The 21,462-nt window shown below is 34.6% G+C and overlaps 2 protein-coding genes across 2 annotated transcripts; one reads left to right on the top strand and one right to left on the bottom strand.

Moving 5' to 3' along the window:
• Window positions 1–732: 732 nt before the first annotated feature.
• Window positions 733–8,699, bottom strand: LOC128221720 (mothers against decapentaplegic homolog 4-like). The gene is made up of 6 exons (XM_052930321.1): window positions 8,525–8,699; window positions 7,524–7,707; window positions 6,389–6,557; window positions 5,136–5,274; window positions 2,814–2,944; window positions 733–1,848 (listed from the first exon to the last, which is right to left on the bottom strand). The coding sequence occupies exons 1-6, from the start codon at window positions 8,697–8,699 to the stop codon at window positions 1,753–1,755; spliced, it is 894 nt and encodes a 297-aa protein (XP_052786281.1). The 3' UTR covers window positions 733–1,752.
• Window positions 8,700–8,770: 71 nt separating this feature from the next.
• On the top strand, window positions 8,771–21,247 carry LOC128221719 (dymeclin-like). The gene is made up of 6 exons (XM_052930320.1): window positions 8,771–8,797; window positions 8,991–9,104; window positions 10,528–10,622; window positions 18,780–18,936; window positions 20,251–20,547; window positions 21,004–21,247. Exons 1-6 carry the CDS (start codon window positions 8,771–8,773, stop codon window positions 21,145–21,147), a joined length of 834 nt encoding a protein of 277 aa, XP_052786280.1. The 3' UTR covers window positions 21,148–21,247.
• Window positions 21,248–21,462: the final 215 nt, after the last annotated feature.

The following is a 21,462-nucleotide window of genomic DNA, read 5'->3' as shown; positions in this document are numbered from 1 at the left end:
ACCAAACCTCTTTTTCTTTGGCCTCACAAAAGTATTTTAATATATTGTTATTGAAAATTATCTTTATCACAGGAGATATTTTCTAAAATGCTATTAACAAAAAAATGGACAAAGAATTACACCTAGAGAAAAGTTAGGTCATAGTAATGCAAAAATAAAAAGTTGTCCTGAATTAATTATTTTTGATTTATTTCTGTCATTACAAAATGTCTGAACACAACTTCCCATCTGGTTGGCATTTGTTTACTTTTTAAATGCATGTACGAAACAGAAAAATATTTCAACACAATAACAATACCGAAATAGATTTAAATGCATGTACGATATCTAAAAGATCTCATAGCAAGTACAATAAAAAAAAAACACTTTAAATATAATTAATCAGTACATATTTCTTCAAAATTCGTACACTTGTGCTTAGGCCTAAAAAAAAAATACATTTGGTTCGGTTTACCCGACCCTACCTACGGAATAGGCGCCGACCCTATCGTTTATAGTCAGTTTGAAAAAAAAAAAATGAAAAACTAAAAAAAAAAAAAAAAAAAAAATTTTTTTTTTTTTTTTTTGGTGCTTTTCAATATGTAGTTTAAAACCTTAAATGCTAATATAGACGATAACTTTAACACGATTCTCCAATGATGAAAATGACATTCTTAAATAAAGTCTAATAAAAAAATAAAATAAAAAGCCTACCCAACCTATTTTTGAAAAGGATGTAACCCTAACCAAACATTTTTTTTTAAGCCTAAGTATCAAACATATTCAACAAAGCTCTTATATGTTAAAAAAATTAACACCAATGACTTTAACAACCTCGTTAACTTTAACAAAGTTCTGAACTATTGATTAATTGTATCAACTAATATACAACATTTAAACCCAGACGGTAAACTAAACTCACTGGATTTATTTAGAGGCAAGGCCTTTTACACAAAAAGAACACACTTAGTTATTTAATTATCCATGTGGCAACAGTTTCCAACGAGGAAGTATTCACCAGGTGTGGTTTTCAATATTTAACTTAAGTCAATCTTATGGTCATACATCATTGACTTCATTCACTTTATTGGTCAATTATTAACAAGTAATCCGATTAGCTACATCGTACTTAGATTCAATTAAGACCAATATCGAATACCAGACATGGTATGCTCAGTGATGTTCAGGGGTAGTTTTCAATATTATTCTTGTCCTTAGATATGCCCCAGTGATTCCGTTCTGTCTATAGGCCAGTTATTTATACCGTCCAATCAAAACACTGAAAAGTTACAATTATTTATACAGTCCGCAGTATGATAAAACAAGTTGAAATCCTCATCATAGCCTGAAGTGTTCTGGGCGTGATTTGATGAGAAATAAAAAGAAAAAAACAGAATATATCTGGTAGCAACACTAAAAGACCAGCCTTTTTTCTGAATTATAACATTGTATCTCTGTAACGACGCACAGTTTTAACCGAGGAATAAGCCTCATTTCACAGGTAAATCATTCAATGTCATGGCTTGTAAGACTCTCCTTAATTTTTCCTTGCTTTATCTAAAGAATGTTTTAATCAGACAAAGTGTTTACCATGCTAACTGATACTTGTAATGAACACTTCTTATGTATAGGGTGAGTGAAGTTTAAACCCAAGAAGTATCCTCTATTCCCACGGTATTCACTATAAAGTCGCAGATCCTTAAAGGTACAAATGTTCTGGGTTCAGTTTAACACCAATGAACCCGCTACATATATGCCTGTTTAGCAACTGTTTCAACCCAAGAAGTAGCCTCTGTTAACGCGAGACTCATTCAGAGGCATGGCCTGTAGAACTTCATCCAACAATTGTAGAGGTCTGTGGAGTTGCACCTGTAATGGAATACAAAATATGTTAGAGATTTGTTATCATGACAAACTGCACCAATGGAAATCAGTGTTGGCAATATTAACTATTGGTTGACAGATTTCATGTTTAAACAAGTTAGAGAGCGGACAACATTGTGGAGCCGCCCGCCCGCCCCCCGCCCGCCCGCCCGCCATGGGTGTTCCCATAAAACGGCCATCGTAAGATGGGCGTATAAAAAGGATTTATAAATGTGTGGATGCAACTATAAAACTATTAGCAATCTGTGAAATGAACTAAATGGTTGCCTAATTTATGAGAATTCTGCTGTTGAATACCACATTTTATTGTTGTACAATGATCTTCGTTACAGAATATACGCGATAGTTAAAATTCTTGCCTGAGAACTATAAACTGTATTTAGTTTTTGGCAATCTTTTCCAGTGACAAAACTTCACCAAATGTTTAAATTGGAGTGCAAATGTTAAGAAGAATATGAATGCTATTGAAAAATGATTAATTGTAGGATTGGATTAAAAAAAATCTGTTCAAATAAGAATCAACAGGTCGCTGTTTGGTTGTTGTTCACAACAGTAAGTATCAGTGATTTTTAAAAAAAATTATTTTGCCTTGCAAATTGGTAAATAAGCTGACTTTGGGAAAAATACAAAATCAGGCCAAAATAGCTAATATAATGGCAAAAATACATTCACTATGCTGTGAAAGAGTAAGTCTTGTCAAGATTTTGTTTATATTTCAAGAAATTCATCGCTTTTTTATTCATTAACGTCATCTGCATTTACCAAATTGGGAAAAATTATAAAATATTGGGGAAAATGGACAGTTTTTCCCAAGGGAAAACACCCTTTAGAAGGCAGTAAATTGCACAAAAAAAATCAATGAGTATAATAACTCAATTTCAACAGAGTTTAATTAACATAAATACTTGTGAGTTCCTTTAATGGTGTTAAAGTAAGCATGGGTTACAAACCTCGATCCAGCAAGGTGTTTCTTTTATACTGTGTCTGGGATAGTCTGGTCCCCAGCCCTTCACAAAACTGAGACGTAGAATACAGAGTCGCCGTAGATCATCCACACCGATACCTGCAGCCGCACTCAGGCCTGAAATGTATTGAAGACTTATACCTACAAGCCCTATACAAAACTGTGACGTAAAATAATCGTTGGTGTAAGTCACCTACACCAATACCTTCTGCAGCACTCAGGCCTGAAATGTATCGAGGATTTATACCTACAAGCCCTATACAGAACTGTGACATAGAATAATCGTTGGTGAAAGTCACCTACACCAATACCTGCTGCAGCATCAGGGTTGTGATTGACCTGGCAGCTGGAGGGCTGAAACCATTTCGGCCATGGGTTCTTAGGGCACTTTTGGGGTCAAAGCACACTGCCGTAGAAGAAAAACTGGCTTTTAAGAAGCTCTTTTGAGGGTTCTTCTGACTTTAAATTGGAAGCAAACTGGTATATCAACCCTTACAATCAAAAGCACACTAGTATCTTTTTTAATCAGCTAAAAAAAATAAAAAAAATATTTATTTATTTTTTATTATTTTTTTTTTTGGGGGGGGGGGCATTAGATCACATCACATCCCTGAGCACTTAGGCCTGAAATGTATTGAAGACCTTACAAGCCCTTTTCAAAACTGTGATGTAAAATAGTAGTAGCTGCATTCATTTTACACAGATTTCCGCCTAAAACACAAAACATACAACTTATACCATGGTGAAAGTATCCTGGAACCTATCCTTTAACAAAAGTCAGCCCTGAAATACAAAGTCATAGTATATATCTTACGCCTATAACTGGTGCTTCACTTAAACTTGAGAAAAAGTTATCATTTTCAGGGCTTGTATTTAGAAAGCTTCTTCCTGAAAACTTTCAACCTCCTGGTGTAATACATTTTTTGAAAATTTACCAACAAATATTTTTAATCAAATTTATTTACCAACAAATAATTTTAATCAAATTTATTTACCAACAAATATTTTTAATCAAATTTATTCATGTGCCTTTATCATTTATATTCATGTTTGGAACATAAAAATATTGTTATTTTTCTTTAAATTAAAATTTAATTATTTTTTATAATATTTACGGACGCACCAAGGGTCCGAACCCTTAACTAATTTAAGACACAGAATACAGAGTTGCTGTCAATCATCAACATGAATACTTGTCGCCTTTAGGCCTGAAATACACATTTTATTTATAATATATGTCTATCAAATTTCCTTTCCATACCCAACACTGAAAATACAGCACACAGTTTAAAACAATACCATGTGTTGAGTGCTAGCTTTTAATATATAAACTTACTTTTCAGTTACATATTTTTCCATATACTTCCAAAAGAAATAATTTGAATGTATTTAATTGCTGATTTGTGTTTATATTCAAGAAAACGCACTTAAAAGTAAATGCAATTATATATATATATATATATATATATATATATATATATATATATATATATATATATATATATATATATATATATATATATGTGAATAATTTTTTACTACGCACAAATAAGATTCATAGTTAAAACTTTTTACCATATTTTGTCTAAATGAGATGGGAGAAAAAGTATCTACAATAGCCGCTCGCGTAAGATTGATTCATTCCAACCCTCGTGCAGGGTGTTTGATTCATTCCAACCCTCGTGCAGGGTGTTCTGCAGAAACGAGGTTTACCTACAACACCCTTCGCGCAGATTGGGATGAACATATCTTAAACGAGCGGCCATGAAAGATACTTATAATCTGTAGCTCTTTTTTAAAGCTGCACTCTCACAGATATACCATTTTTACAACTTTTTTTTTTTTTGGAATTAGCAAATGTTTGCGTAAATATCTGCAAACCAGTGATGAAAGACTGTTGACAAAAGATCAGATCGCAGATTTTCATATTTCCATTCCAAAATTAATTTTTTATGGCTTAAACCGGTTTAAGAAAAATGCATAAAACATCAATTTTGGAGAGGAAATATGAAAATCTGCGATCTGATCATTTGTCAACAGTCTTGATCACTATGCACAAAAGATTTCCAACAAAAAACAAACATTTTTACTATATTTTGGTTAACTGAGGAAAAGGAAAAAGCATCTACCATGGCCGCCTTAATAATATAGGTTCATCCAAACCCTCGGGTTGGGATGAACATATCCTAAACGAACAGCCATGGTAGATACTTGGTAATCTGTAGCTCTGTTTTAATCACTTTAGGAACCTAAGACTAGCATCTGTTATGAAGTATCATACCAGTTACTGAACTCAGCATTAAATAACCAACTGCCGGGGCTATTCCACCCACGGACGCTGGACCGGGGACGGTTCCAGCGACTGCCGCAGCTTGAGCCGCAGCCGCTGCCTGGGCTGTAGCGGCCTGTTGTTGCATTTGGCGATGACACTGACGAATGTCGAATACCTGCGGAAATAACATAACAATTATTATCCTTGATATTAATATACAAATTATATTCAATTTCATGCAATTATTGGGATGCATTTATGTTTTATTGGTCTATCTTGTGCAAACTATGGACACAATTTTATCCTTTTATACATGTGTATATACATGTTTCATTGTCAACAACAACAATTATCTTTATTGCAAAGATGATCAAAATATTGCAACAGCAAATGATTGCTATAATTTAAATAATCACATGAAGATGTCATTTAGCAAACATACACAAAAGTGATATAAAGAACCAAATTAACTACATTTCATAAGCACATGTGGTATTGTAAAATCCAAGTGGGAACAGTGAGAATTACTTTTATTAAGGTTAAAATATAATTATTCTTAAGTTAAAGGAACAGCAGCAAATTGTACAAGACTTGGATAAGTTCTCCACAGGTTATCTTTACGCTTGTTTGCATGTTCAAATGAGTTCATTTGTTAATATCAATTTTCGGATAAATATTGACCAATCAGATGATATTTTGCCCAACTTTAACTAAACCAAAAACTTAACCAGTTTTTCACAATTCCCTGCTAATCAATTTCTACGAAAGCATACTTTTTTCAGAATTTTGGTATGAAAAAAAATATGAAAGAAATTTTAATACACAGTCTCTCAAACTTGCTTGGGTCAAATTCCTGGTTGGCTCAAACTAGATGTTAAAGGCCTAGTTTAAGCCTTCTTAAGAGACCCCCACTCAAACTGTGTAGAGTAAACAACCTCTGTTTATTGATCTTAATGTACTTGCCTTGATCCATATTATCAGATCTCTGATCTGAGAATCCTGCTGTGCAGTTTTGAAAGTTTTATTATAGAAATGGACCCTAAATGTCCTTGAGACAATCAAGAATACACAGGAAATTGGCCCCTACTGTGACACCAATGCAATTAGCAGGAGATGCACAGCAGGGGATTATCATGCCAAACATTCCTTAAACTAGGCCTTTAAGGACCAAATTCCTTTATACTGACGGCAAACAATCCTACTTGGCTTGAGGTATTTTCGTCGGTCCCAGGGAGTTTAAGGCAACGGAGTTTGACTGTAGATAATCAAGGTAATTTTTACAAACATACTTTGATGTAAGCGCTAGGGTATATCTTATGAACAGCGTCCCCAGGGGCTCTCCCTGCCTCACTGTCGAGGTAATAGCTCTGTACGAACACACTGTGGTCGCTAACACACCGGATCCATACATCACCCTCGCCCCGATAGTCCAGCTGTACTCCCTTCCCTATATGTAGCCTGGAAAAATAGGGTGGAAATTTAAATTATATTCTATGAATATACTAGTACCGTAAATGACTGGTTATAAGACGATAGTGGTTATAAGACGCAGGCAAAAACAATTGTGAAAAACTTGAGAAAAAAACTTTTAATCAATGTTATGTTTTATAGACGCATTGAAAAAAATGTTTGACAGTGACAATTTTTTTTCATGAAAATGGTGATGGTTAATTTAAACCATGCAATACTAATACAAAGCAAAATATTATTTCTTCGGTGTATCGTAAATGATAACCTGTCCTAAATGAAGTTTTGTAAAGCAAAATCCTTATATTGTACGCGTTTGTTCTCAAAATGTCAACATCTACAGGAAAGTATAAAGAATGTGGCAAAGAGCGAAAAAAAACAAGACTATTATCGCAACAATTTGTACTATTGGTATGTTAAACAGTTTAAAGGCAGAGCGACTTAAAGACCCATTTATGTCCTGAAATCAACCTCAGAAAAAAAATGTCAAAAGCTTGTTACTGTTTGTAAGACGCAGGCATTTTTTTACATCGAAATCTGAGGGGAAAACGTGTGTCCTATAACCAGTCATTTACGGTAAGTCTCAAATGTTGTTGTTGAGTTTACAAGGGTCTGCCCGCACCTCATAATGGCTGCATTAAGTAATTCACGTAGTTTTCACAGCAAGGCAAGTATTCATAAAATGTCTGTTCCTAACTCAATCTCTCTTTAAGTTTTATCATATGATAAAATAACTTAAACATACATGAAAATCTTCATTTGCAATGATTTTATTAAAATGCATATTTGAATGTTAAAAATACTAATACTTTTCTTTGAAATTGACCATGAAAATGTTAGGAGATTAACTTTGGTTTAAGAAATTACTTCAGAAGTTTTACCACCTTTTACCTTTTACCAAGGCTCCTTCACTGCCTTCATATCTAAATTTAGAAGTTCTCTAGCTGGTTTACTTACCTGGCTCTTTCACTGGCTTCAGATCTATGGACATTTGAAAGTTGTCCGAGACAAAATCTGTCGAGACTCGACGGATCGGTATAACCGTCAACTGTGACCGTACTACAGCTGTACGGGACTTTAAATGTTTCTCCGACTTGCTGATCTAACTCGAAGTAGGAGATTGTGCACCAAAACTCCGGGGCTGTAGAAAGTATGAACAATTTCATTGGCAACATGTGTTATAAGTTTCATGAGAACAGCATCATCAGGGATGTGATTGACCTGGCAACTGCAGGGCTGAAACCATTTCGGCTATGGGTCCTTGGGGCACTTTTTGGGGTCAAAAGCACACTGCCGTAAAGAAAAACTGGCTGTTCAGAAGCTCTTTGAGGGTTCTTCTAACTTCAAATTTGTAACATACTGGGATAACAACTCTAACAACCAAAAGCACTCTAGTGACTTTGTAAATCAACAAAAAAATAGGGGGGGGGGGTGTCCTTGGGGCCATTAGATCCGCGGAATTCCCCATTAGATCCGCGGAATTCCGCGGACAAATCACATCCCTGGTCATATACCTGTCATCAAAATAAGTTTTATAACCAGAGTTTGATTAGGTGATTAGTTTCCTCAAACATTTCAACAAAGCCGTTTCCAAACTAATGTTTTGACAGTGCTCTATCAGACAGCGCTTTTGTGAATATGTTTGTCAGAGTAGGTGAAAGTGTTTTCAAAACCTTAACTATCAATCAAACTTTGGTAAAAGACTGAAGGCCGGACTCTGTAAGCAGCATAGACTGTGCTATCTATCATTTAAAATGGTGAATAAATAGTAGTTATCTTTGTTTAAAGTCTTCATTCAAAGCAAAATAATGCCCTCCGACTAGCATTTACGACGCAAATTTATCAGGTGGTATACACACACCGTCTTAAGCAGCGTTAAGTTTATGACTAAGACTTCATCTTCATCTAAGACATATTGAAACGGGCCTCATACTCATACGTCAAATAATATAACTTACGTGGTTGGTTAGTAAGAGGAGGTAGCGGGGCGTCTGGACTCGACAGTGGCTGGCTGTTCCCTGAAAGATAAACAACAAAGGTATATACAGCGTGGGGCGTCTGGATTCGACAGTGGCTGGCTGTTCCCTGAAAGAAAAACAAGAAAGGTAGGAAATAATAAAAAGACTTCACCATCTCTGACCTCAGAAGTCTAGGTATACTGGGCAAGGGGTGAACTTCAAATCGATCTTAGGTACTTTCTTATTATGAATATCATTATAAGCAAAACAATTGTAAAAACATACGGAAGGAATTTGGAGTGGCCAGATAATACAGATGACCTTTTAAAACAGGTGGACTAATGGCCTTTTAAAACAGGTGGCCTTATGGCCTTTTAAACCAGGTGGCCATATGACCAGGTTTGACTCTACCTTTTAACTATGCGTAATATTTAAACACGAAATATTTCATTTCTTATTTTTTCAGAGCCTGAAGAATGTGCCATGGTTTAAAGAGAGACAGATGTCTGAGATCTCGCTGGGTGGATTACTGATTCTGGTTGTTATACGAACAATACAGTTCAATATAGCTCGTATGAGGGTAAGGGGAGATCTCGCTGGGTGGTTTACTGATTCTGGTTGTTATACGAACAATACAGTTCAATATAGCTCGTATGAGGGTAAGGGGAGATCTCGCTGGGTGGTTTACTGATTCTGGTTGTTATACGAACAATACAGTTCAATATAGCTCGTATGAGGGTAAGGGCAGATCTAGATCTGACTGAATGAATTACTAGTTGTGAGCTGGTATTTATAAAACATCTTAATTCATTTCCTAACTCAAGTAATTTCTTAAGTTAGGTGATTCACTTATCATATGATAAACTTGTAATAACCTTATAATGTCTTAAACACTTTATTGCATTGATTTGACTCCAGATGCATTCTTTTATGTTAAAGCTGCACTCTCACAAAAATGACCGTTTTGACAACTTTTTAACTTTTTGTCTCGGCATGAGCCAATATATGCATAAATGCTTGTAAACCAGTGAGGGCTATTCCATTTAAACATAAAACCCCAGAGAGAAGGCACTTTTTGTGTCGCCTGACTAGGCAACATATAGGGGTTACTTTTGTCGGCAGCGTCAGGGGCGGTGGCATCCGCGTCCCGTTTTCACTTGTCCGGGGCATATCTTGTAAACTGTCAGTGGGATCAAATTGAAATTTCATATATAAATCTCATTGAAGGCAAGTGCAGTGCACAAGAACTGTTACTATTGCTTCCATATTTTTAGAATTATTACCCTTTGTTAATTTTCGTTGTTAATTTTTGTCTGGAGAGTTCAAATGCCACCTACACTTGAAAGTTAAATGGCAACATTATTGTCTATAAATAAATAAAATGGCAATCTAACAGCTATAATGTCGACATTAAATAATTCATCAGGTGACACATCCGAAAAATATGCGAATAAGACAATTGTGAACAAAAGATATATGTGAAAGATATATGACAGAGAAGATATGCAGTGATAAATGTGCATACAATATCATGTCTAAATATTTAGGATAAAAAATAAAAGAGAAATATATTATGTACATTTATGAATAATATTTCCCCAGTGTGGTGTTTTTAACACAGTTATGGTAGATTATTATTTACTCATTCTTCCCACAATTTTAAAGCAGTTTAAGGAATGATTGGCATGATAATCCCTTGCTGTGCATTTCCTGCTAATTACACTGGTGTCACAGTAGGGGCCAATTTCCTGTGTATTCGTTTATTGGCTCAGGGCCATTAAGGGTCCATTTCTATAATAAAACATCCCAAACTGCACAGCAGGATACTCATATAGGAAATCTGATAAGACAATTAGGCAATAAGATTAAGATCAATAAGTGGTTGTGTACAAATACACATGTTTGGGGGAGGGTCACTTATAGAAGCCTTAAACTAGGCCTTTAAATCAAACCAAATTAACCTGTATTATACCATAGGCTACAGTATGACCCTTTTGTTTCAGGACAAGTACCTTCACACCAACTGTCTAGCAGCACTGGCGAACATGTCAGCAAAGTTTACCAACCTTCATCAGTATGTGGCCCAAAGATTAGTCAGGTATGAGATATTGCTTATTTGTTGCATGCCTTTCTTATTTAAGGGTGAGAGTGGTCTAGTGGTATAGGTGTCAATCTCTCACCCATGAGGTTGTTGATTTGATCCCAACCAGGGTGAGAGTGGTCTAGTTATGGATGTTTATCTCTCAACCATGAGGATGTGGATTCGATCCCGACCAGGGTGACAGTGGTCTAGTTATGGATGTTTATCTCTCACACATGAGGATGTGGATTTGATTCCCACCAGGGTGAGAGTGGTCTAGTGGTATAGATGTTTATCTCTCAACCATGAGGATGTGGATTCTATTCCCACCAGGGTGAGAGTGGTCTAGTTGTATAGATGTCAATCTCTCACCCATGAGGTTGTTGATTCGATCCCGACCAGGGTGACAGTGGTCTAGTTATGGATGTTTATCTCTCACACATGAGGATGTGGATTTGATTCCCACCAGGGTGAGAGTGGTCTAGTGGTATAGATGTTTATCTCTCAACCATGAGGATGTGGATTCTATTCCCACCAGGGTGAGAGTGGTCTAGTGATATAGATGTTTATCTCTCAACCATGAGGATGTGGATTCGATCCTCACCAGGGTAAAAGTGGTCTAGTGGTATAAATAAAGGATATTTGTTTATTTCAGTGTAAGGTCATATTTTATTTCATGAATCGAATAGAAAATCATATTTTCATGAACCGCCTTATTGAGAAAACATTGATTTTTTAGAAATAAGACATTTTTACCCTCTTTATTTACACATTAACATGGAAAAGCAAGAAATAAATAAACATACATTTTAAATAAAAACATTTAACATATTTTAAAAATAATGTTAAAAATTATTAAACAATGATAACACTTTTAAAATATAATTAACACAATCAATCGATTAATTATAACTTAATAAAATCCAGAGGCCTGTTTCAATAAAGACTTAAGTCCATTTTTGTCATAAATTGGAATTTTCTTCCTATCATATTTCTGTTATATGGCTGGTTTGAGCCAGTATAAAAGATAATAAAAAGTTTAAGAAATATATTTTTTAAATTTTTGGCATAAATTTGTGATGTTTATAAAGATTTAAGAATTTTGCAGTTATAAATAAGACCCTTAAATGAAACATGCCACAGGGCACCGGCTAAGAACCTTTAATGAACGTGCCACAGGGCACCGGCTAAGAACCTTTAATGAACGTGCCACAGGGCACCGGCTAAGAACCTTTAATGAACGTGCCACAGGGCACCGGCTAAGAGCCTTTAATGAAACGTGCCACAGGGCACCGGCTAAGAACCTTTAATGAAACGTGCCACAGGGCACCGGCTAAGAACCTTTAATGAAACTTGCCACAGGCTCTTAAAGTTCACTATGTACAACATGTTCTTTCTGTACTTTAATCACTTTAATCTTGTCTTCCTTCTGTTTGGACCTTCTAACAATCCAATCAATACAATTATCATCGTCACCCAGCACTTTATTTTCACCCCCACAAACTCCCATCTCTTCAATTGATAATTGCTCCAACTCTTCTTTGGTGACTGTTGGAATTGCGATTTTGTCCTCAAGTTCTTGTTCACGTTTTCTGTCTTCTTCTATTTCTAGTCTGATCATCTCCTCTTTTGCTGCTCTTGACTGGGGTGTTTCATTCTTTATCCTTTCTTCCTTTATTTTCAATAACTCCTCTTCAGTCATTTTCTTCTTTTTATCAACTTTCCCGTTAACTGAATTGATCTTCTCAGAGTTCTTGTCATTGTTTGTTTCAGCATCTTCAGGTCTCTTCTTCACAGAAATACCTTCATCAGTTTTCTTGTCACCATCAGTTTGCTTGACTTCAGCCTTTGCCTTATCAATATTGTCATCAGGTTTCTTGGTTTCTTGATAGTTCTCCATAGGTTTACCGTACATTTCTTTATTCTCTTGGATAACCTTTTGTGTGTAAGACTTGACTTTCTCACTATATTCATCATCCTCGTCATCATCATCATCATCCTCTGCCTCAAATTCTTCAGCATTAATCTCTACAATATCATCACCTCCATCCTTTTCCACATTACCCTTATTAGTCTTATCAACCTCTTCAACCTTACTACTTTCACCAAGCTTTACTTTACCATCCTTGCCAATGATAATCTTTTGTGTAATTTTACCTGTACCATCTTCAACATTGTCTGTGTTAGTCTTATTAACTCCATTTGTCTCATTCTTTCTAGCCTCTTCCAATTTTTGCTGTTCCCTTTTCTTCTTCTTCTCCTCCTTCAGTCTCTGCTTCTCCCTCTTTTTTCTCTCCTTCTCCTTTATCTGCCTTCTTCTATCTTCTTCCTACAAGAAACATCACAAAGGCTACTTTAAAGATGTGTTTTGTTGGTTTTAGCACAATTCCCAGTTTCGGCTTTTTCCTAAAATACTATTTCTGTCTGACTATGTTTCATTGTGGGCAGAAATGTTTTTCAAAGTTTCAAACTATTGTACTTCATAAATGTAAACTATGCTATACTATTTTTCAATGAGATTTAACTTAATACCTTCTATTTAAACATATAATATATAAATATGGAATATTCTTTTATCATATTTTCACAGTTTAAAGAATGTGTTAGGGTTAAGGAGAAGAAGATGTCTAAGATCTCGCTGGGAGGTCTGGGTTTTAAATTGACCAGTCGCCATTTGTCAATCAAATCTGCTAATTGATTATAGGATTATGTTTTGTTAATGAAAACCATGGTTGTATAAGCCATTAGGTTGATTGGAAACCCTACACAAAATGATATTGACAAGATTCGATAATTGCTCTGGGAACTGGTCTATTAAAATAAGAATTGGAAAAAATATAAATACATTGAAAACTACAGGGACAAGCCCAGTAGTTGAAAATTAAAAGATAAACCCTGTATTCAATTTCATTATAGCAATTTTTAGATTTTTCTGAAATGGACTAGGAGTTTTTTTTCTAAAACTTAATATGTCCTATAGTATGCAGGCAATAATTGTAATAATATATATTGTTATAAAATAAAAACAAAAAAGGCTTACAATGGCTTACAAATACCAGAATAGAAATCCCTGGCCTAGAAATCTGCAAATATTTGCTCTTTCCAAGACAGAAAAAAGCACCTAGGAAGTATGATAATAATTATTTTTTTAAATTATATTTTCAATATTATTAAAAGCAATGATTATTTTGGCAATATTTACCTCCTTTTGTCGCTGCATCCTTTTCTCTTCTTCTTCTTTCTCAACTTGTGCAGTTTTTTTCCGTAGTTGAACCTTTAGTTTCTGTAAACGTTTGCCGCAGGGACAGCCAACTTCTTGATAGAAACTAGTCACTTTTTGCAGTAACTGGAAAAAACAACAAACAACATAGCTTTATTTCTAATTTTGTTTAGGATTTTAAACAACATGGCTATATTTCTAATTTTGTTTTAGGACTTTAAACAACATGGCTATATTTCTTATTTTGCCTTTGGATTTGGGATTTGTTGTTTTGTTATTGAAAATGAATATAACTGTTAAAATGAATAAACTGTTAAAATGAATATAACTGTTAAAATGAATATAACTGTTTATCTAGCAGATTAATTTTGCTGAATGCTTAAATCAACGCAATGGTGTTCGGAACTCCTTGGTCATTTTTCATCGAATAAAAATGATAAAACAGTATAATTAATTAGTTCTATTCTTTAAATTTTTATGAACTGCTGCTTGTTTTCGATGGAAAATGGCCAAGGAGTTCCGAATGATGATATGCATGTTATCCTTTATAAAAAAGGCATTCATTTTAGGAATAACAGTTTAAACAAACAAACAAACAGTGGAATTGCTTAAGCTGGTTATTTATTGGTACTTTTCAAGAATTTAGAAATTTGCTAACTGTTTGTTTTTATTATACTAATTTAACTTAGTTTGATTGCTAAAGAAGCTGAAAGCTGTGGTGAATTATGTCTGTATCCTGGGCAGAGAAAAACAATACTGTGTCACTTTTGAGAGGCCATGAGATTGTTCATCTATTCGTGATCGAATCCATGTTCTCTGAGGTGATAGTTATTTCACTTACTGGTAAAGCATGGACAGACTTCACAGTTTCTTCGGGGTATTTTAAGAGGGCAGCCTCATAAAACATTGCTGCATAGCTGATATTTCGTAGTTTCAGTCTATCTGCAAAGAAAAAGAACGTTCAAAAAAGCATTAGTTTCATGTTAAATGTTTAGTTTAAACAAGTGTTTTCTGAAAGATGAGTGTGTTGTATTTAATAAGCAAACATTTTTTGGCTTTGACTAAATTTCCATCTGCATGATCATAAAATCCTTGCTTTGATATCTCGAAAAATTGTACTCCCTTATGACGGGATCAAGCTCTGGGGTGGTATTCATTATGCAACTTATGTCAATCTTATGGTCATACATCATTGACTCCATCCACTCCATCCACTATATAGGTCTGCTATTTATATCATGCGATCCGATTAGCTACATCGTTCTTAGATCCAAATAAGATCAATATTGAATACCACCTAAGCTCAATACATTTTGGTCTGGTATAGTTTTTGTAATATTCTCATGTTTTATTTTGTTTGAAGACATTTAAAGGAAACAATTTTATAACTCATCATGCTAACCTATGTTTAGATTAATAAAATTAAGTTTAAGCAAGTTTAATAATTTGGTTAAAAGAGAGTAAGATACTTAATCCTGTAATGCTTGTGTAAGAAATTAATGCCAAGTGATTATATTTAGTTCTGTTTTTTTTTTTAATTTTATCAACTGTAACAACTTACCAGCCATTTCTAGACAGTCCGCGGCGCTAAGTATCCAGAAGTTATCATGGAGGCGACCATTTATCAATTCTTCCCTTGTATATTCCCCTTTCTCCAAAATCTCCTCAATATAATCCATAACAAATATCAAATCCTCTAACTGCATCATATCAGGACTACTTTTAATTTGATGAAAAAAGGCTAATTTCTGTGGGTTTTCAATATCTTAAAAACGCGTAAAGGAGTTGTTACTGTGGGTGACAATCTGAGGAAGAACTATTGTATTGTTTCTGATAAACTGGAACACTTCCACGGGATTGTAAAAATTCGGCAAGTACTCTTTTTCGTGGACAGCGTTTCTCATATGCTCAATAAAAATGGTGTTCATCGCCATGGTGAAGAGGTTATCTTTAACTTCTGGGTTCATGGGGACGGTGATTTTACCAGAGGGGGTCCTCATTGTCATTTCGCCGATGTCAATGAACATTCGGACATACTTGATGATGACTCGTTGAACCTGAAACATGTAAATAATTTGTCATTTGCTCGATCGTTCAGAACTTTGTTAAAGTTAACAATGTGATTAACGACATCGTTGTTAACTTTCAAATTGTTTAACTGCTCTGGAAGTTTAATGGATACACCTGTGATATGCAGTGCTCTCTACAAAGTTTGAGATGGTTGTTTAAGATGAGCTTGTTTTTGTTCAAATATATTAACACATCGTGAAATAGTCTGAGTTTAAACTTTAACAACGATGTGGTTAATAAAGTTGTTAACTTTAACTGAGTCCTGAACAATCAGCCCAATATTGTATAATATTTTTTATGATAAAATATCTTATTTACAGAAAACTCAATATTCGGTGAAATTTTCAATATGAGGGTAATTTTTTAATCAGTCGATTTCATGCAGATTTCAGACAGCATATTTTTTATAGTCATGAGATAAGATTTAAGCTGATTTTTCTCATATTTTTTTCCCTGCATTTTATTCCTAGGAATTATCAAATGTAATATTTAATGGTCTGGACCGATTTTGGCTGCTAAGAAAACAAAGCTAAATACAGTCCGAATTTTTTCATTTATTTTTCAATATCGGTCTAAAATGGCCAAGTCAGTAAGAAAAAATAGAAATTGTAATACACAAGCTAATAGTAAACATATGATGCAAATTTCTAATACCTTTTCATGGACTTCATGCCTCTTCAGTAGTTCAGCGGCTTTTTGTAATTTTTCCACAAACTGATCTGGCAGTTGAACTTCTCCATTTTCTGATGTTGTTACCAAGTTTGAGAGAATTCCAACCACTAAAAATGCTTGCAGTAGCAGCATCCCCCGTTTAGATTTCATTTCACTATTTCAATTATCTTAACAAAAGATATTCTTTTTTCTTTTGTTTTTGTACTGTATAAAATTTGCTAACAGAAACTCCGCTTGTTCAGTAATTGAATACCAAGTTAAAATATTAAAAAATAATTTAATTCATTTTTTAACTCCCATAAGATTGTTTAAAATTATCTAAAATCATCTACATAGGGCAGTGGACAGTCACAGTATTGTTTTAAAACTAATTGAATGTTTTGTTACCATGACAATATTTTAATTAAAATTTACCCAGAGGCTATAAAGTAATATTTATTTGTTAAGATAATAATCAACATATTTCTGACCACTTGGCAGGCAATATGGACAAGTCATCAACATTTTTCATGATCAGATACACAGTAAATGAAATGTTTAAGTACTTGTCACTGATGTTTATGGATCTTTTTGCATGCCTTAAATATAAGATATTGATCAAGTATCGTCCATCCAATTATATAATGTGAACTGGAAATTGATTTGTTCAATGATAGTTTTACAAAGTGTAATTTGACAGTACCAGTTGTGTATTTTTTTCAACCTTGGTACGTTTTTCATTTGTTTGGTCCAATAACAATCGAGGTTTTAAAAAATTTCTGTTCAGTGATTTTATACGAATACACCAATCAACCATGAATATGTTTGATTCCATTTCTAATGGTCTACATAGAAATATAGCAGGCTAACTTGACCTGCCAGTGAGGTACAAATAATGTATTTGAAGTAAAAAAAGTGTTAAAACCGGTTAAAGGCGCACCATATGGGTTGATTGTTTTTATAATTTTTATGCATTGTCATGTTGAACTCATCTGACCTAAGTGATCAACAAGAAAAAAAAAAAGCTTATGATTTAGGTATAGATAAAAAATATTAGTAATATATTGGTGCTTTTTTAACTGGGGAATTTGTACGAGGCTATTAATTAAAAATAAAAAATAGATTTAAAAGGACATATTTTTTATCTGTATCTAAATCATATGTGTTTTTTTTTTGTTTCTATTATTAAAGTCAAATAAGTAAAACAGAATAATGCATTAAAATATTTATTGTTTTAAAAATTGGATAAACCTATATTCTGCCCCTTAAATTCTTTGGCTTGGTTAAAGTTATGCACCTGTCAATTGTAGCCACGGCCCCCCCCCCCCCAGGTCCCTGGGTATACTGGGGATAGCCGGGGAAAAGTGCCGTGTTTTTACCTTCCAGGTGGCTCTACAGGGCCGGGTGACAGCGGTGGTTTTGTCATATCGCCAAATTAAGCCGAAATTGGGCCTTATATAGTGTCTCTGGGGTGCGGGGGCATTTGGCCGGGGTTTAACCATCAGTTCGTCCCAGCAGGGCGGGAATTTTACCCGGGGTTGGCTGGACCGAAAGTCAAAGTCCCAGCTATTCCCCGGGCCTGGGGGGGGGGGGGGGCGTGGTTACAAATGACTGGTGCATTAGACAAAATGTTTTTTGATTGGTCAATATTTATCCAATAATGAATGATGACCAATGAAATTGCTTGCATTAGCAAACTAATCGAAATGGAACCGGCTGACAAATTATCTAGTTTTGCACAATTTGCCCCCAATTAGCTACCTCGGATATATGAATGAACGTACAAAAAAAAGTGGATACTTACCTTCCATAGGTTATGTTACATTTTAATTCCCGGAAACCCCATATAATTTAAATATCATTTGGAAAGATATTGCATACTGTTTACATATATGTATGATTATTGATAAAGATATTACATTGTTCTTGAATTTATGCTGAAATTGGACATGTAATGGCCTATATTTCAATACCCCAAGACAAATGTTTATGTTCAGGTTGAAGGTTTTTAGCTGTTAAATACCCATAGTTTTAGAATTAGGCCCTCTGACAAACAAAAATTAGTGTTGAATCCTCTTGCTGTGCAATTGTTTCAATCTTAATGGACAGAGAAAAAAAGTTGCAAACCGCTTGGTTTCTTTTCTTGATGGACAAAGATAAAGTGTTAAACTCGCTGTGCTCTTTTACAAAATGGATTAAAATAAATAAGAAAAATTACATCTCTTTCATTTCAGCTTATTTTCGCAGCTGTGTAAAAAACACATGAAACTGGTCGAACAGATCCGGGTGTCGGCCATGAAAGAAAGCCAGCGAGGTGACAAGGTTGCAGCACCTGAAGGTCAAGGTCAAGGTCATAAGGATGATGAAGAGGAAGCCAACCAGGAAGATTATGTAAGACTTTGACCAAAGCAAAGTTTTTGTTTGACCAAATTTTTGAAGGATAAAATCATAAAATATTTTTGAAAAGGTCAGAGGTCATGTAATATGACATTCTTATGCACAAGATCTTAGAGATGATAAGAATGCAACCTAAACAGTCATATTAAAGCTGTTTGAATATCATAAAAATGCTTTAATCAAAGTAAAAATGATAACCCAAGGTCAAGAACTCCAATAAAGTCAAGGTCAATGTAATGAAGATGTAAAAGATAATAGGGTCATAATATTCCTCGGTCCCAATCTCATCCAGTCCCAGTCTCATCTGGTCCCAGTCTCATCCGGTCCCAGTCTCATCCGGTCCCAGTCTCATCTGGTCCCAGTCTCATCCGGTCCCAGTCTCATCTGGTCCCAGTCTCATCTGGTCCCAGTCTCATCTGGTCCCAGTCTCATCCGGTCCCAGTCTCATCCGGTCTCTGTTTTCAAAATTTTATAGAAGCTATCGGCCATGATTAGGAAAGTGTGAATGACTGGGGTATAACAGGGTTACAATTGATTAAAAATGTTTAGAAAACAGAACAATATATTTACAATCAATAAACAAATAATAATTAAAGGTTTTATACATATAAAAGTAAGTTTTTTTGTGTGTGTTTGTTTTTGAGGATTGGGGGGGGGGGATGAAACTTAAGGAGTACTTTTTTGGAAAGCATTTATAAGAATGAAATTAAATTATGTAATTAATACAAAACCATATTTATTTGTTAATTTCAAACACTGGGATTTAAAAGGAAATTGGTTTTCTTCAATAAATCATTTTAATACACACCAAAGTGATCATCTTTGCTGTTCTGTTGCATTTAAAGGTTCATAATGATTAAACATACAGAAGTTTTTAAGACAGTTGGTGCATTAATGAAACATATATGTTGCTGATTTATGGTCGGTTGAACCTCTGAAAAACATTAATAACTATTTTTAGTGGTTGCTTTCGTGATCGCTAAAACGTTTTTGACTTTTCATCTTTTGATATGTGACAAAAACTGTGAACAATCACTTGAGGAAAAAAAAATTGTTTAGATTACTGATTTTCTTTGGATCGTATTAATTGATATTAAACCAGCCGTGTAGGTGGTATTAAGTATACTCATTTGTGTAGAAGATGTTCATGTATATGGTCTTCCCATTCCAAACACATCATTATTGTTGGTTTAAGTTCCATTCTAGGCAGTTATATAAAGAAAAAAGTAAATAAAAGGTCCAACAGGGTCTTATGGTGCTGCTGAAGATGATATTCAACGATTTTTACCAATAACCTTCACCTTTCAGATGCAAGATCTAGCGGTTCTTGAGGAAGTCATACGAATGGTTCTGGAGATTATCAACTCGTGTTTAACGTCTGGTCTCCATCACAATCCCCACCTCGTATATACGCTGTTGTATCAGAAAGACGCGTTTGGGCTGTTCCGATCACACCCAACCTTTCAGGACGTCATTGTGAATATTGACACTGTGTTGGCGTACTTTTCAACAAAGTTGGAACAAATGGGCGGGAATTCGTCTCCCTCGGAAGTGTTACAAGTGATCGAGCAGTCATCACGGCAATTTAGAAGAGATAGATTAAAGGTACGTCCAGTCATTAAAAGTTTTAAACATATGGTATTGAAGCTGCACTCTAACAAATTAAACATTTTGACAACTTTTTTATTCTTTGTAAAATAAATAAAGTATTTATTATGTTTTGATTAAAACATACAGAATAAATTTAAATACATACAAACTTGACATATTTGGTGGTTGAAACCTCATGCTACTTTAATTAAACACAATTCCTTATAATTTCTCTATAAATAACTAATTTGTGTTGAAGTTGGACTTCTTTAATTATCACCATACTATAATTTCTCTAAAATTCAAAATTGTTTAAAAGCACAAGAAAGATTTCTCTCCCTTTCCACACTGTCTCTATTTTGTAGCACTTTGGCCTTATTAAAACCTGTCTAAAAACCTGGCTAAAACCCTTCCAGAACTAAAATAACTATATATATTTTTATCCTTATGTCTTTGTTATATTTGTTTCAGAAATTCCCAGAGTTGAAGTTCAAGTATGTAGAAGAGGAGTCGCCGGAGGAGTTTTTTATCCCGTACATCTGGTCACTCGTGTACCACTCGTCTAATATGTACTTTAATGCAACCAAAATCATACTGTTTTCATTGAGTTCATGATAGTGTAGGAAAATAGTTCAACTGTGATGTTTTCTGTGTTTATATGTTAAGCTCATGCGAGCATGTCGTGTGTTAATGTGATCGACAGTTGTTGTTGTCCATTGAGGGTCTTCAACATGTAGGTTTGACTTCAACATGTGTTTGTGGGATGTCAACATGTTTATGTGTGTGACATCAACACTTGTGTGATGTCAACATGTCTGTGTGTGTGATGTCAACATGTGTGTGATGTCAACATGTGTGTGATGTCAACATGTGTGTGAAGTCAACATGTCTGTGTGTGTGATGTCAACATGTGTGTGATGTCAACATGTG

This window comes from Mya arenaria, chromosome 16 (assembly GCF_026914265.1).
Source record: "Mya arenaria isolate MELC-2E11 chromosome 16, ASM2691426v1".
Lineage (NCBI taxonomy): Eukaryota > Metazoa > Mollusca > Bivalvia > Myida > Myidae > Mya > Mya arenaria.
This window is presented reverse-complemented; position numbering and strand designations above follow the sequence as displayed.

Coding starts and splice junctions, on each gene's coding strand:
- LOC128221720 (XM_052930321.1), bottom strand. CDS start 8,699: ATGGTGAAGTCTTTTTATTATTTCCTACCTTTCTTGTTTTTCTTTCAG. Junction 7,708..8,524: donor TCCTCTTACTAACCAACCAC/GTAAGTTATATT, acceptor TACTTTCTACAG/CCCCGGAGTTTTGGTGCACA. Junction 6,558..7,523: donor GAAGCCAGTGAAAGAGCCAG/GTAAGTAAACCA, acceptor CTATTTTTCCAG/GCTACATATAGGGAAGGGAG.
- LOC128221719 (XM_052930320.1), top strand. CDS start 8,771: ATGAATATCATTATAAGCAAAACAATT. Junction 8,798..8,990: donor TCATTATAAGCAAAACAATT/GTAAAAACATAC, acceptor TTATTTTTTCAG/AGCCTGAAGAATGTGCCATG. Junction 9,105..10,527: donor TCAATATAGCTCGTATGAGG/GTAAGGGGAGAT, acceptor CTTTTGTTTCAG/GACAAGTACCTTCACACCAA.